The 16005-nt window shown below is 43.0% G+C and overlaps 2 protein-coding genes across 3 annotated transcripts in view; both read left to right on the top strand.

The window, feature by feature from the left end:
- The window catches only part of C14H10orf120 (chromosome 14 C10orf120 homolog), a 47698-nt gene that overhangs the window by 7421 nt on the left and 24272 nt on the right, over positions 1 to 16005 (top strand). The window lies entirely within an intron of this gene.
- FAM24B (family with sequence similarity 24 member B) lies at positions 4381 to 14298 on the top strand. The gene is made up of 2 exons (XM_049696894.1): positions 4381 to 8536; positions 9631 to 14298. Exons 1-2 carry the CDS (start codon positions 8445 to 8447, stop codon positions 9812 to 9814), a joined length of 276 nt encoding a protein of 91 aa, XP_049552851.1. The 5' UTR covers positions 4381 to 8444; the 3' UTR covers positions 9815 to 14298.

The raw sequence follows: 16005 nt of genomic DNA, 5'->3' as shown, positions 1-16005 counted from the left end.
TTACTTTGTGAGGACATAAGTACACTTCAACATTAGCTGCGTGGTTGTTAGGCTGCGCCCTCCAGACCTGCAGACCATGTAATTGCCCAGCCGAGAGACTGAAGAAAGAGCCCGGAGACAGCGACACAGAGACGTTAATGGTTTATTGGATAGGGAGTCTTACAAGTCTTACAATTCAGTAGATGTGAAAATTGATGACCAGAGAAGTCACTTAAGACACAGTTACATAGTAATGAAAAGTGGAAGAGGAATCAAATCTTAGCACTCTTGGCTCCAGAGTCCATGTTCTTAAACATAGATCAGTGGTTCTTTAAATAAGCTTGCATTCCAGTGAGCTAGAGGGCTTGATGAAACACAGATGGCTTACTCTGTGTAACTACGGATGGCTGGGTCCCACTTCAGAGTTTCTGACTCAGAAGTTCTGAGCTGAGGCCTGAGAATTTGCATGTCTAACAAGTTCCAGATACGGCTCCTGATGCTGCTGGCCTCAGGCACACTTTGAGAACCACTATATTATTATCTTAATTAAATGTTATTGAAGTGACTTCCATTTGACTCTCAAACTAGGAAATAAAAGAGAAGAGGGGCTTCCAAATATTCTGGAATGGTGATGTTATTAGGGTCAATACAAAATATTTTTGCTGTTTTAAGTAGAGGAGAGAGATCAGAGCATGGGAAGAACAAGGGAAGAGGAAATTGACATTTAGCATTTACTGGGCACCTCTTGTGTGCCAGGCCTGTGCCAGGTGCTTCATGTTCAGAATATCATCATGCCATAGTATGAAGTAGGCTGTGATATCCGCATTTTACAGACTAGAAAACTGAAGTCGAGTGATGTTAAGTCACTTAGCTAAAGTTATAGAGTGACTAAGGTAGGATAAGAATTCAGGTTTGTCTACGCTTGTGGTTTTTCCTCAAAACCACCTTGGAAATGTGTCTTCGGAGGGCATTTGGAGAGACCCTGTCAGAATGAGCAGAAAACTAAAATTCTGGGTTAATTGTCTAATACGTGGCATGGAACTATCTTTAAGAATGTGAAAGTGGTGATGTGGGAACTGGGGAGACGCTAAGTCTTGCTTTACCCATATTTGGATGAAAATGGCCTATTTAAATGATTTACCTCTCAGGTATTAACCTGGGCAAGGGAATTGCAAGAGTCTCAGGGTAGCCATGCAAGAAGAGTTACTTCACCTGACAACAGCTTTGGATTTCAAATGATAAAGGAGGTCAATTACCCATGAAAATATCTGTTTGGGGCTGAATTGTGCCCCCTCTCTCCCAATTCACTTGCTGAAGTCCTCACCCCCAGTATCTCAGAATATTATGTATTTGAAGATAGGGCCTTTAAAGAGGTAATCGAGTTAAAATGAGGGCATTAGGGTGGGCCATAATCCAATAAGACTGGTGTTCTTATAAGAAGAGATTGGCACAAACACAGAGAAAGGAACACATGAAGATACAGGGAGAAGGCTGCTGATTTTTTTTTTTTTTTTTTTGGCACTACTGTTATCCCCATCTTAAAACAGTGTTGACACATACTAGGAGTTCAATAAACATTTATCCTTAAGCTAAATTAAAATGAATTAAACAAAAAATTGAATGGAAAAATCTACACGAGTTAATTTTTACCTCATGGAAAACTATGTTGCACCAAAAACTCCCTGGTCTTGGACTCCTCCATTGCTCATTAATATAACCGTCATCTTGTTTGTGGACAGGATGATGCAGCATGAGCAAGGTCCTCAGCCACACAGGTGTCTGAAGGTAAAGCTGAGAATCCCAGGAGCAGAGCAGAAGGAGCTGTGGAAGGGGCACAGAGCTGGAACTTGGGCCAAGTAAGGGGGCCTCACAGCGTTACTCCCAGTAGACTGGCATCTGGTCTGCTTTCTGCCACCATAGATACAATTTGCAGGTATGAGGGTGTGCAACCAACTGACCCAGGTGTTAGTCACAGGATGGGCACTTGGCAAAATAACTGACCTGGGTAAAAGGCCTTGAGTGTGAATTACAAAGAATTTCCCACAGAGAGAAAACAAGCCCCTGTAATCACATCACAGCGTTCAGCTCACCGATTCTGAATACAGCTACTGCTTACCCTTAGTCATCTGGAACACACGGCCCCTGGTCCCCATCGGTCCGAGTACTCTTGACTAGTCATGCCATGTGTGCCAATGAGATAGCTCTTAGGTTGAAAACATAATGATAGTAACCAGCCCCTTTCCCTAAATGAAATGCAGCTGGATTTCTTTGCCCATCTTTCAGCTCAGAGTCAAAATCAAAGTCTCTGGATGATAGACTTGGGGGGACTGGAAATAGGAAACAACATATCATTTCAAACCGTTTCAGAAGGCAGGGGGCTGGAAAGGTGTTGGACCTGGGAGGACAGGGGCTGGAGGGAAAGATCACAGAACCAGGCCCTAGTTCCAGTCCTGCCAGTGACGTGCTAAGTGATCCAAGGGAGTCATTTGTTCTCTGAGCTTCAGTTTCCTCATCTGCCAAACAGAGGTTTTAGCTATTTCCTCCTAGTCATCTCTAGAAAGCTGTTACTAAAACACGTTAGAAATGGTCAGGCCAATAGTTTAATGTTGGTAACACAATGTGAAATATCCTTATCAATAAATGAAATAATACTGCTCAGGGCTTACTGCTATGTCTGAATTTATTGCTGTGTCTGAATTTAGAGGCTCAGGTGGGGAAAGGTGTTACCAGATTGATAAAATTCATATTTGAGTCATCGTCCATGACATGTGCTAGCACCTAATGGATTCTAGGCTCTCTTTTTGATACCTGGGGATCTAGAGTTCGTTCCTCATGAAACTTACACCTTGCAAAAACGCACTTTAAACGTACAGAGTCATCAAGTAACTCAACAGTCAAGTAACTACAGGAATAGAAGGAAACCAAGAGATGAAGTGGTCAGCTCTGTAAAGAAAGTCAACATAGCCTGCCTCCTTAATCATGACTTACCATATTCAAGACTGTGTCCCTCAGAATCGTTACTGCTTCAATAGGAAGGAATAGAAAAGAAACTTGGAAAAATAAAACATTTTTGAGTGAGATAAAAAGCAGAAGGAAACCCACAGTTAATTTAACTTAAAGTACTGGGTTCAGTGAGTGTGAGCATAGTAGGTTCCTTTACTCAAGACAAATGTCTGTTCAGAGTTAAAGCAGGAGCTGGAAAACCTTAAGGCAACAGAAGTCAAATTTTCAGAGAGGTACAAACAAAGGTCATGATACAGAGGGAAAGGAGCAATTAACGTGGGGTGGGGGGGCAGACGGGAATCAGTGAAAAGTTTACCGATGAGATGGTATTTTAGTGAAGCTTTGCAGGATTAGTATTTCAGCTGATAGAAGAGGAGAGAGACTGGAGAGCCATCTAGCCAAAACTCAGGCATGAAAGTCCATTGGGTGTGGGGAAATGCAGTGGGGAATGAGGCTGGAAAGATAAGCTATGATGAGATGACACGGCCCAGTCTAGGATGACACACGTGAGGTGCCTGGGGTGCACAATTTAAGGAGGCATTCACTCTCAGGGTCGGACAAGCGGGGTTGGCACAGTGGCTTTGGTCATTAAGTAGAGGCACAGTGGCTTTTGGTCAAAATTTCCCACATGAGAGACTTCTGCTTCTGGTAAGATGGAGTAGATGTACCTTTCCTTATGCTTCCCACTAACTGCAACTAAAAACCCTGAACATATAAAACAAACATAAGACTCTGACAGATGGAGAGACGAAAACAGACAAGCTTAGTAACCTTGAGATCCAAGGAAACATGGTGGTGAGTCCCCTGGATTTTGTTTTTGCTTCATATTTCCAGACTTGGAGCCAAAGAAGCTGGCAACCTGGAAACACCAGTGGGTGCAGACAAAAAATCCCAACAAAAGCCTGCTGTTTCTAGCCAAAGGACCAGGAAACAGGCAGCCTAGAAAGAAGGAAATAACTGCTGTGTTCCAGCCAAATGCCACAGAAAAAACTGGTCTCACTTCTCCTCCCCTTTCTGTCCCCCACAGCAGAGACTACATGCAGAAACTAGACTTCCATTATCACCAGGCTCTAAAGAGGTGTCCCAACCCCCTCTCTCCAGGTTAGTGCCCGAGAAGCCTGAGTAGAGCTGAGACCTGCATCCCTTCCCAGCCCCTGTGGTGTCAGTGGAGACCTTGGGAAGTCTGGACTTCCGCCCTCATCTGGTGGAGATGAGGCACTGTTCCACCTAACTGATGCAGTGATACCAGAAGAAGCCTAGTGGAAATTCAAGACTTTATCTCTCAGCAGTAATAAAGCCACCTCCAATGTGGTGTCATTGGAGACCAAAGCACGAGGGGTTTTTTCTTCAGTCTTTACCATAGGAACCTAATTGAGTTCCTAGAGGTAACAATCATGAAAGTGTGCCCCCCACCACCAAAAACAAAACAAAACAAAACTGAGCCTCCAGGAGGTTTTTGGTTTTGTTTTGTTGTTTTTGTTTTGTTTTCTGTTTTGTTTGTTTTCTCTCTTAAGCTAGTCCTCATTCAGTAATTCATCAATTACTATTTAATTGTTCCTACCCATTGCTGGCTCCAGCAGTGACTTCTTCTCCTGGTGTACTGTATGCCATGATTCTCTGTATTCCCCTGTCTCTTAACTTTCGGGGGTGGCTATTTTCCATGTGACTTCAATTCTCTTGTTAACTTAAGAAGACTTGTTGATTTTCAATTTGTTCCAATTTTTTTTTCTTGTTTTGAGGATGACAGTTCCCGAGCTGTTTACATTTTGGAATGGAAATTGGAAGGTCCATGATTATTTTTATTTATTTTTTCTTTCGGTTCCTTAGACTGGATAATCTCAATTGACCTGTCTTCACTTTCTTCTCCCTGTTTAAATCTGTTGTTAAGCCCCTCCAGTGATTTGTTTTTTCAGTTATTGTACTTTCCAACTCCAGAATTTCCATTTGGTTCTTTTAAAAAATAATTTCTCTCTCTATTGATATTCTCTATTGGAGACATTATTCTCATACTTTCCTTTAGTTCTTTAGAAGTGGTTTACTTTGGGGTTTTCCCTGGTTGTCCAGTGGTTAAGATTCCGCGCCCCCAATGCAGGGCTCCCGGGTTCGATCGCTGGTCAGGGAATTAGATCCCGCATGCCTCAACTAAGAGCCCACATGCTACAACTAAAAGATCCTACACGCGGCAATGAAGATCCCGTGTGCTGCAACTAAGACCCAGTGCAGCCAAATAAATAAATTAATTAATATTAAAATAAAAAGAAGTTTTACTTTGGTTTACTTTGGACATGTTTAAAATAGCTGATTTAAAGTCTTTGTCTAGTAGAGCCAACGTCTGGGCTTCTTCAGGGAAAGTTTTTTTTAAAATTTTTATTGGAGTATAGTTGGTATACAGTGTTGTGTTTCAGGTGTACAGCAAAGTGAATCAGTTAGACATATACATATATCCACTCTTTTTTCTTTTCTTTTCTTTTTTTTTTTTAGATTTCTTTTCCCATATAGGCCATTACAGAGTATTGAGTACAGTTCCCTGTGCTATACCACAGGTTCTTATTAGTTGTCTATTTTATATAAGGTAGTGTGTATATATCAGTCCCAATCTCCCAATTTATCCCCCTCCCCCAGGGAAAGTTTTTATTGATTGCTTCCCTCCTCCCCCTTTTTATGGGCCATACTTTCTTGTTCCTTTGCATATCTTACATTCTTTTGTTGAGAACTGCACCTTTAAAATAATATAGATAATAAAGAGTTCCCTGGTGGCCTAGTGGTTAGGATTCCAGGCTTTCACTATCATAGCCTGGGTTCAGTCCCTGGTTGGGGAAGTGAGATCCTGCAAGCCACACACCACGGCCAAAAAAAAGCAAGAAAAAATAATATAACATGGCAACTCTAGAAATCAGGTTCTCCCCATTCTCCAAGGTTTGTTGTTGTTGTTTGTTTAGTGACTTTTCTTAACTAATTCATTGTAAAGTCTGTATTCTTTATTGTGTGTGGACACTGAAGTCTCTACTGATTAGCTTAGTAGTCAGCTAATGATTGGCTACTAAGCATTTAAGACTACCTTAAATGCCTGGAACCAGTATACCTCCCAGTCTTTCATGAGGGGCTCTGTGTGCCTACTGGGGCATGTCTTCAACAGTATCAGCCAAGCAGTTGAAAACTCTGCCTTCGCCTTCACTTCCTGCTTGGGAAAAGCTTCAAGGTCAGCCGGGGTTGAATGCATAGGGCCATCTCATGTCTTTCTTGAGCATGCTCACAACCCTGCATGCACATGGCTCTATACATGTGCGTGGACTTCTAGATGCCTACGGATATGTCAGAGCTGTTCAGAACCCCTATGGACATCTAATTTACCAGCTTTTCCTTTAAGCTTTTTGGCTAGTCTGTCAGTTGCCCCAAATAATCCAATGCCTCAGAGAGCCAGGAAGTTAAAACATTTTGTCAAAAGTTTTGCCAAAAGTTCTGTGAGGAGAAGACTTTTTTTGCACTGAGTGGACTCCAAGTTAGGTCAAATGCAGATAGCTTTGAAAGCAAGTGACGTCTTCCAGAAAACCAGCAGATGAGTCAGCTAATGACAGTTCTTTGGGAATGAGACTCTGAAAGGGCTCTACCTCTATTCTGCTCCCTCTCGTGGCTGTGTTGGAATCTAGGCTGTTGAAAATAAGGCTACCATGGAGCTGGAGAGTGAATGATGGAACAGTGCCACAAAGCATGCTGTTCAATACTGAGATTCAGTTGTTCTTAAATAAATGTTTCCTGAGCTGCTGAAAGCTTATAGTTAGTATCCAGAGTCAGAAAAACCTGATTCTGACAATTTCTTTTTTTGCCAGATTTTTCATTGCTTTTACAGAGGAGAGAATTTTCAGAGATCTTATGCCACCATTTTGGGTTATATCTCCCCTGCAGTTTGTAACCTCACCCAGGGTTTGGCCAGAGCAGCAAGGAATAACCCTTTGTAGTTAAAGTAATTCCCTCATTTAATGGAACCAGCTTTGCTGGTGTGAGTACCTTGAAATCACAGAAACCCGATTTAAAACAGATATCCTCTTCAAATTGCTATTTGAAATCTTTTTGTCTTAACTATAAATTATGATAATATTCTGAAGTCAATGAACCTATATCCAAATCCTGTTCAAAGCTACAAGTATATACTATTTCATTGTGTTACTAAAACATAAAGTCTAACCAGCCTTCTATGACTGTACTTTTAGATATGAGTATTTTTAGATATTAGCCTCCCCACATCACTGTCTTTTTATTTTGTTGAAATCCCAAATTTGCTTTTTTTCCCCCCCCAAATTTGCTTTTGATTAAGTCAAACCTTAAATGGTCCTCTGAGAGAAACAAAATCTGAAAAGGTGAGATTGAAATTAAATGATTTAAAATAGTATTTGGGCATTCACATTTCCATTGGTGCTAAAATATATCTGAACATGGAATGGAATTCAGAACTCCATGAAAGAGAGCTGGTGTCCAAAGAGTTGATGTCACACAGCCTAAGGCCTGATAGGCCTACAAGTTGGAGCTGGACAGTGGTTGTCCATTCTGGTCGCACTGGTGGAGACTGTGCTTCTAAAAGCGAGCTCTTCAAACTTACATCTCAATTACTCCTAACAAGGATAATTAGAATTTTCTTTCTCAGATTAAGGGTTTGAGAAATTCCTGATAAGATGTACTGTTCCCTAAAGTTGATTTTAATTGTAATTTTTTTAAACTGTCAGCATTTATCCAGCTCTGGCGACTTAGATACTCGTAAGTATGCTTTGGCAGTTGGATTGTTTATTCCTCTCTTCTGGCTCACTTTTCCCCAGTTTCAGGGAGTCAGATTAAACAAATTGCTTATTCCACACAAATGGGGCTTCCTGGAAAGATTTAGCGTTTAGGAGGAAAAATGGCAGTAGTCAGAGGGAGAATTGAAAGCTTCCTTTTCCTGAAACACATATCACAAAATAGATTAGTGTATTCTTAGTATTTTTGAACATAACATTTAAAAAAAGTCATTCCCTTAATAATTGCCGTAGAAGATTTTTAAGCCTGAGGTACAGGGAAGGGTTTAATTCTGACTCTGAAAGGGAACTTATTTCAGGAGGCCCAGGTGTTTGGGAATAAAACCATTTGCTCGAGTGCAGGCTGGTTATTTACAGCTGCACTTTACTGCACGTGAAAGAGAGAAAAAGATTCTTCCCACTTTCTTTCCTTCCTTCTCTCTGGACTTTGCATTTCAGTCCCATCTCATTTAGAAATGAACCCTTTCCCCCGTCTCTGGGCCAGCTTAGGGTCCTGGGCCCCCGCTAGGAAGACTCATTTGTGTTTTACACGCATAAGGATCTGTGGTTTGGGTTCATTCTTCCTCCACTGAAGGAAGCATATTGAGGTTGCTCGGTGGCTGTGGGGAGGGAAGCCACATTCACTGCTTGCCTGCACTTCTCTGCCTAGGTGAAGCTTCCCAAGTTAACACGGTAATTATGTTCTGCATTGGTGGCGGTATCCTTTTGGCTGTGCTTGTGCTGATGGCTGCTGTCATCTGTCTTTACTACAAAGTAGCCAACGCATTGAAGTGAGTGATGTGGGTAAGAGTGGCTAACGCTCCCTCAGATGGGATCCTGGGGCTCTGTGCTTGAGTAGGGTCATTCCTTGCCCCATGGCCGCACCCCGGGTGAGGTCAGGAACAGCGGGAGGGTTTGAGACGACAGAGGCAGTGCGTGTAGAATCTTGGTTTCTTCGCCTTCCTGTTTGGGGCTCTGAGCTCATAAGTAGAATGTTCTCAGCCAGGTGGCCCTGTGCTGCTTTGCTGTTACTTGGCCTCGTTGAGTTTACCCTCAGCTGGCTAATTCCACACACTGCAGACTGAAGACTGTGTGAATGAGTCTCTCTGCCTGTGTTCACTCAGAGGACGGGCTGAGTTGATCTTCTCTTGCCTGAGTTGGGGAGCTCTCAGTGTGTCCTTGGCCTTGGGGACAGTGAGGTGGGCCTATAGGACTTTGGGGAAGCTGAGTTGTGTGAAGATCCTGGGAGTGTAGATCAGAAAAGTGAGCATTCGATTTTGGGGAAAGGAACCTTCAAATATGGGAGAGATTGGTTGCCAGAAGCAGTGGTGTTCCCATTCATTAACGTTCCAAGGAGGCAGCATAAGTTGTTGAACAGAGTCCTGCATCAAGCTTTCAATGACCTGCCTTTTATTTACAGCTCCTCCCCTGCTTGTATGTGTTTGATCAAGGCACTGTGTTTCTCCATGTCTCAGATTCCTTATCTAATAATGGAGAGAAAAAACAAGCAAAAAAGCAGTGGTTTTCCCATTCTAGGGAAGTTAGGCCTGTGTGCTGGAAGGTGAATCCCAGTACCCAGGGGACGGCTGACTTTGGCACCTGTCATGCTCTGCACTTGGAGGACTTGCAGTGATCATCTCGTGACCCACACTTGCAATTCACTCTCCCTTATTTGCTGTAACCTGATTTTACATTTCTGGCAATCTTAGGAGAGAAAGGGATTAGACGGGAACTTGGGACGGGGGCAGAGCACTTTAGTCTTGGGCTGGTATCATGTGTTTCATTGGCTCCAGTCCTAAGCTTCTGAGATACCTCTGACAAGTTGTAACAAATGGACTGAGAAGAAAAATTCTAATCCTATGCTCTGTGTATGTCTTTTCTTAAGAGTTCCAAAGGTACCTATTTCTTCAGCCTTAAAAGATGATCCAGACATGGTCACCCAGGACAAGGTCACTGCGGCCATCACCACTGGGTCTTATCCCAGCCTCCAGTGCTGTGATGAATGTAACTTGTATGCTGGCTTTGATGCCCTGCCACCGTGCTTCTGTGATGCAAACGAGGGACTCTGACTTGGGTGGGCACAAATATCTTTGTGAGCGATATTTCTTTATTAGTAGAATGTTTTATTATTCAAGTCAAGTTTTATACTGTTTACATTATATCATGTACTATGTAACATATTTATGTACTTTTGAATAACTGAAATATTGAAAATAATCCTCTCTGCCTCCAGTATTGTTGTTGTTAGTTATAAAAGTACTTAAATTTGTGTAGTACCCACTTTGGGACTTGGGGCAACTAGCTTATAAAGTTATACTGCAATGTAAGGAGAGTTAGAGTAGAAAATACACCTATATATCCAACCCCAGAAAAAAAATATTGACCTTAGAGTGTTTCTAGTTTCAGACCCTGCTAAACTTCCCACGGTCGGCCCTCCTCCTTCTAAGGGCTTCATTCACTCTCATCCAGCTACTCTACCATGGGCAGTTGTTACACTGCCCTGGAGGGAAACTCCATTCATCCCAGAGGGAGAACAGCCAGATGGGCTACCTCTGGGTTGAGGTTGCCTGATATGTGCAATCATGGGGTTGAGCTCTGTGGTGTCAAAAGGACATTTTAAAAACCTGAGATTCCTCCTCCTGCTATCCTCCAAATCTTTAGAAGCAGATTTTTTTCTTCTTTTTGGATCACTTTAACACTGATTATTGCTGACTTAGCTGTCAGTGTGTTTAACTGCAAACAGGAACCTCCCGCTGAATGGTGAAGCCCAGATCCTCCTGGTCTCAGCAGTAGGCAGGAGGGTGCACCCCTTGTCACTCCTGCTCGTCTGCTCCCTTCTGTTCCTGCTTTTTCCTCTGAACCTCTGGAACCCCCTTCTAACCATAGACTCTCCATTTGTAACCACAATTTGTTCTTTTTTTTTAAAAAAAAAAAACATTTGAAATGTTGATAGCACATATTTAATTTATTTTTATTTATTTATTTATTGGCTGCATTGGGTCTTCATTGCTGCGCGTGGGCTTTCTCTAGTTGCGGCGAGCAGGGGCTACTTTTTGTTGCAGTGCACAGGCTTCTCATTGTGGTGGCTTCTCTTGTTGCAGAGCACGGGCTCTAGGCGCACGGGCTTCAGTAGTTGTGGCACAAGGGCTCAGTAGTTGTGGCTCGCGGGCTCTAGAGTGCAGGCTCAGTAGTTGTAGTGCATGGACTTAGTTGCTCCGCGGCATGTGGGATCTTCCCAGACTAGGGCTCGAACCCGTGTCCCCTGCCTTGGCAGGCAGATTCTTAACCACTGCGCCACCAGGGAAGTCCCCGCAATTCATTCTTTCATTAACAAAACCCTTGCTTAGTGAGCATCATGTGTTTTACTCAAGGTAAAGAATTGACTCGTAACAGGTGGTTGGTTACCTGCTAAAAGGGATGGAAAAGGTAACAGGAAATAATGAAGGAAACGGCTACTATCTCTAGGCTAACAGGGAGGTAACAATGGTAGGACTAAGCATTTGGAAGAGGCCACCTCCTGGCTGAGTTTCAGTGCTCAGCAGAGGGCTTGGCTGATGAGGGAGTGTTCAGCGCTTTAGTGCTCGTGAAATTTGCCAGAGGGATGTGGGAGCTGGAGCTGCTGTCACACAGTAGCCCTTGGAATGTCTGGGAAACTCGATGGAGGGTGAGTGTCCCCAATCTCAGTAAGAGTTTCAAGAGGCAAATTCAAGGCTGCACCTTCCCTGGAACCTGCCTTCCAGCCGGACGTGACGCGTCCTTCTTGAGTTCCTGGAGCACTTCCTCCCTCTCCTGGCACCTACTGCTTTCTGCCCCTTCTTAGGAGTTCAAATGCAGTTCTATTTTCTCTTGTCGCCAGCAAGCCCCTGAGCACGTCCAATTTCCCTCTGAACCCCACTCAGTGGGCAGCTCAGTGCCCAGCATCTGGGAGGCCCTGCACAAATGTGTTCCAAATGTGGGGAATATGCCATAAGTCCAGGCATCGCAGGGTCCTTGAGGGAGGCAAGATGGAGTAAGGGGTCTTTGAGACAAACCCCTCTGGTTGGCAGTACGGACAGAGTGTAACACATGGGCTTTAGAACTGGACACAGTTGGTTCCAATCCAACTCTGCCTTTCACAAGCTAGTGCCACTGGAGAAGTTTCTTAACTTCTCTGAGCCTGGTGGCTGGGGGCTGCCAAACAGGCAGCCACATTCCTGATGCCCAGAGGCCCTCTCTTTACTCCTGTGTATGCGTATACAGTATGCTGGGGATACACCATGGATACAACAGCATCTCTGGCCTCAGCGAACAAGTTCTTAGGGGCCTGATTGAATTCCAGCTCCAAATCAAAACAGATTTCCCCCATTTTCTTCTTAATATTTCCATGTAGATCTTCCAAATACTTGCCCCAGTGGCCATGCGGGTGAATCTCCTCTGCATTCGTTCATATAACGAATAAGATCTTTTCTAACCCAATGTGAAAACACTTAAGCACTTACTTAGAATGGGCAAATCAAATTAAGTATTTAAAAACAGCGCTGAAAAATTATCTGGTCACTGGCCCATCAGTCATCCCTCTGTCAGGAACTGACTAAACATCCACTGGTGGCCATGCGAGGGGCGTATTCAGAGGTGCGTCAGGTGCCATAGTGTAATATGAAGAAAACTGTCAAATACTGTGACTCACTAGAGAGTGTAAAATCATATAACCAGGAATAAAAAAAACTTTGTAGTGCAGCTATTGAGCTATACGATGCACTATCAGCATATAATAATATATAATATCAATGTTGTTTTTTCTTTAGTCTTAGCAGACTCAAAGGGGTGCCTTAGACCTGATGGGTGGAGCTGGAAGTCCAAGCTCCCCACCTGGCCTCCACCTGACTTGGGGGTGCAGGGTGGCCCTCCTTGCTGCCTGGAGGTGATGAAAGTCCCAGCTCTTCACTCTGCCTTTTCTGACATCACCCTGGGGAAGGGAAGGGAGGGGAGGACAGGGGATGAGATGGGTGTGGGGCACGGAGAGCAGGTGGAAGTCTAGGCTCCCTACTTCACCTTTGCTGCCTGGGCTGGGGGTGGGGCATAGTTTTACCTATGGTGTTTAGAGCAGGTAGGTTATTGCCTAAAAGTTTTCTGAATTGGCTGGCTGCCCCTTTGCTGCTGGTCCTTTGGCTAGAGGGAGCAGGCTTCTCTTGGGCTGTTTTTTTTCTGCACCCATTGGAGTTTCCGGGTTGCACGCTTTTCCCTGTTAAGTGCATTTTGATCCATGGGGCATAAGATGCTGAACAGCGGCCTTGGTTTGCAAACTTCATGATTCCTAAGAATCACCTGGGTGCTTTTGGAAAGGGCAGCTTCCTGGCTCCCATCCACTGAACTACACCCAGAGTACCTGAAAGGGAAGTTCATTGGACCCTTATTTATTTATTCTTAAAAATTCAGTCCATTCATTGTCAACACTTTTCACATTAGGGATTTGCTAAAAGCCATAAGATGCTAATTTTGGAAACTGTTACCCTCCCACTTTCTCAACAAGATTTGGATAGGTACCAGTTAATGGGCAGATGAACTTTTCAAAGTGGAAACTCTAGCAGCTCTTGGTTACTTGGAAAAATTCCTTTTTTCATCTGAAGCACTTGCATGAAATAGATGCCAGATGCTAAAATCATTGTTTCGTGTGATTGAGAAGCTACTCATGAGAGATAATTAACTTTTGATACAAAGATTGCCATCTTCATCAAATTGACCGTTAATTACATATCATCAACTTCGACTATGTATCAGCAGGAAACTTACTTTTACCAAGACAGTTGTTGGTGAAGGGCATGTTTGTAATCAAACTGACATGTCTCCCTTTAGAGGCAGTGTCCCTCCTTGGGTCACTTGTCAGATTTTCACCTCTCAGGAATTTGGGGTTCACTCCCAGGCCCCACCAAACCCTGCCTCCTCCCTGGGGGACTTGACAATACTGTATTCTCATCTCACACATGCTATTTATTGACAAAGATGGGAACGATACCCTGGACTTGAGGGCTCATATTTTAAATATTGTTACTGAATATTTCTAAAAAATTTTTATTGGAGTATAGTTGCTTTACAATGTTGTGTTAGTTTCTACTGTACAGCAAAGTGAATCAGCTTTATGTATACATATGTCCCTTCTTTTTTGGATTGCCTTCCCATTTAGATCACCACAGAGCACTGAGTAGAGTTCCCTGTGCCATACAGTAGGTTCTCATTAGTTATCTATTTTATACATAGTATCAATAGTGTATATATGTCAATCCCAATCTCCCAGTTCATCCCCCCCCAGCCCCCTTCCTCTTTGATATCCATACGTTTGTTCTCTACGTCTGTGTCTCTATTTCTCCTTTGTAAATAAGATCGTCTATACCAGTTTTTTCGGATTCCACATATATGCATTAATGTAGTTACTGAATATTTATTGAAAAACAACAACAAAAAAATCTGGCTGTGTCCAAGTCTGTTTCTTTAAAGACAACTTTGAGGGTACTGAGCCTAGTGCAGGCCTCTTTCTGTTAAGGTATAAAAAGATTAGATTAAGTGGGTGCTGCCCTTCTTTTCTGGGAGCGTGTGGGAATATGCTAATCTTTCTTTGCGTGCTTTTCAGGTTTCCTGTAATGTTTTGAAGATCTGGGAAACAGACTAAGTGCGTGGTAGCTCACAGAGCAGTCCTGAGGGGTTGTCGTGATTGTCGTTAAGTGTCTCATTTGCAAGCTTAACCCAAACTCAACAAAGCCAAGGCCCAATTTGTTCCCTTTCAAACAGACAAATAAAGCTTGTTTTGAGTAAATGACATCTGATTCAACTGACCAATTATTGTAGTTTAAAGAAAAAACAAAAAAAACCCAGCGACTTTCTGACAGACACTTAGTTTATTCTTCACAAGACCCTTGACAAGATCTGAAAATAAATTCTCACAGCATCAGAGGGACAGAAACAAAAAGGTACACCTACTAGCATCTAAACATTAAGGAGTCAAAGATATCTTTAAGTTGGCAATGTGGTATCAAGAGATAACTTTTCTTTATAATATGTTGCACTGTTTAAGACAATGATCAAGTTCTTGATAGTGAAGAATTATAAAATGCAAGACTTCTAGCTGCAAAGAGAGCAACTGCCTTAGAAGTTGAATAATCAGAGAAGAAGACTTACTTAGCAACAAACCTCAGAGAGAACCTCTTTAGCTATTTCTTTTACCTGTCTCTACATGGACAACCTCAGATTTGTCAAACTTTATTTTGCTGAGCAGGAATAGAATTTACTTCTAATTTCTAACAGATTGACGTGAAACTTGGAGAAATCACACAAGGGTCTTTCTTCGATCAGTTCCTTTGTGGATCTCCAGTGGCCCCACCATTTGGAAATATTCAGTGTGCTCTACTGTGGCCTCCATGGGACCTGTGCCCCCTCTTACTCTGCCCTGCACAGCCCTGGGAGCAGTGGGAGGCGTGGTCCCGCACTTTGCACATGGCAACTTTACACTGCAGATAGATCACATCATAGCTGGTGAGAAAGCTGAAGACGTTGAACTTAAACTGAGCTATGTTCTTCTGTCGGGAGTGGAGGTTGGCATAAGTATTGTCTTTGATGCACCTGATGGCAAGAAAAACCCCAGGCCAAGAGGATTAACTTAAAGCATGGTGTGAATTAATTCTGGCTCAAATAATCAGGCTTGGACACAGACCTTTGAATTTCAACTGGAGTTCTCCCCACAACCCACTCTTCCTTTCGTTTATTAAAAAACCTTATAATACTACCATGAGGGGAAAAACCACCATTCCTGGCCAAACCACCATTCTTGGCCAGAAACAGAAGGGAACTGTAAAATAAAATAAAAACAAGACAAAGTAATTAAATTATAGCTAGAGCTGTTTCCTGCTCTACTTTTTTCAAAAGGGGAGATTAAAGGTGGTGGCTGCATTATTTGAAGGTGAACTTCAATTATTTTAAAATGTATTTTGTAAACCCTAGTGCAACTACTGAAAAACTTAAAGAAAGACGTAAATGATATATCAAGAGAGGAGATGAAATGGAATAATATAAAATGCTCAGTTAAAACCAGCATATAAAATGTTGTATTAAAACCAGAGAAGGGACTTCCCTGGTGGTGCGGTGGTTGGGAATCCGCCTGCCAATGCAGGGGACACAGGTTCGATCCCTGGTCCAGGAAGATCCCACATGCCGCAAAGCAACTAAGCCCATGTGCCACAACTACTGAGCCTGTGCTCTAGAGCCCGTGAGCCACAACTACTGAGCCTGTGTG

Source organism: Orcinus orca, chromosome 14 (genome assembly GCF_937001465.1).
Source record: "Orcinus orca chromosome 14, mOrcOrc1.1, whole genome shotgun sequence".
Lineage (NCBI taxonomy): Eukaryota > Metazoa > Chordata > Mammalia > Artiodactyla > Delphinidae > Orcinus > Orcinus orca.
This window is presented reverse-complemented; position numbering and strand designations above follow the sequence as displayed.

Bases quoted from the DNA above. Each gene is read 5' to 3' on its own strand.
- FAM24B (XM_049696894.1), top strand. From the start codon at position 8,445: ATGTTCTGCATTGGTGGCGGTATCCTTTTGGCTGTGCTTGTGCTGATG. The intron at 8,537-9,630 runs GTGAGTGATGTG...TCTTTTCTTAAG, and splicing joins AAAGTAGCCAACGCATTGAA to AGTTCCAAAGGTACCTATTT.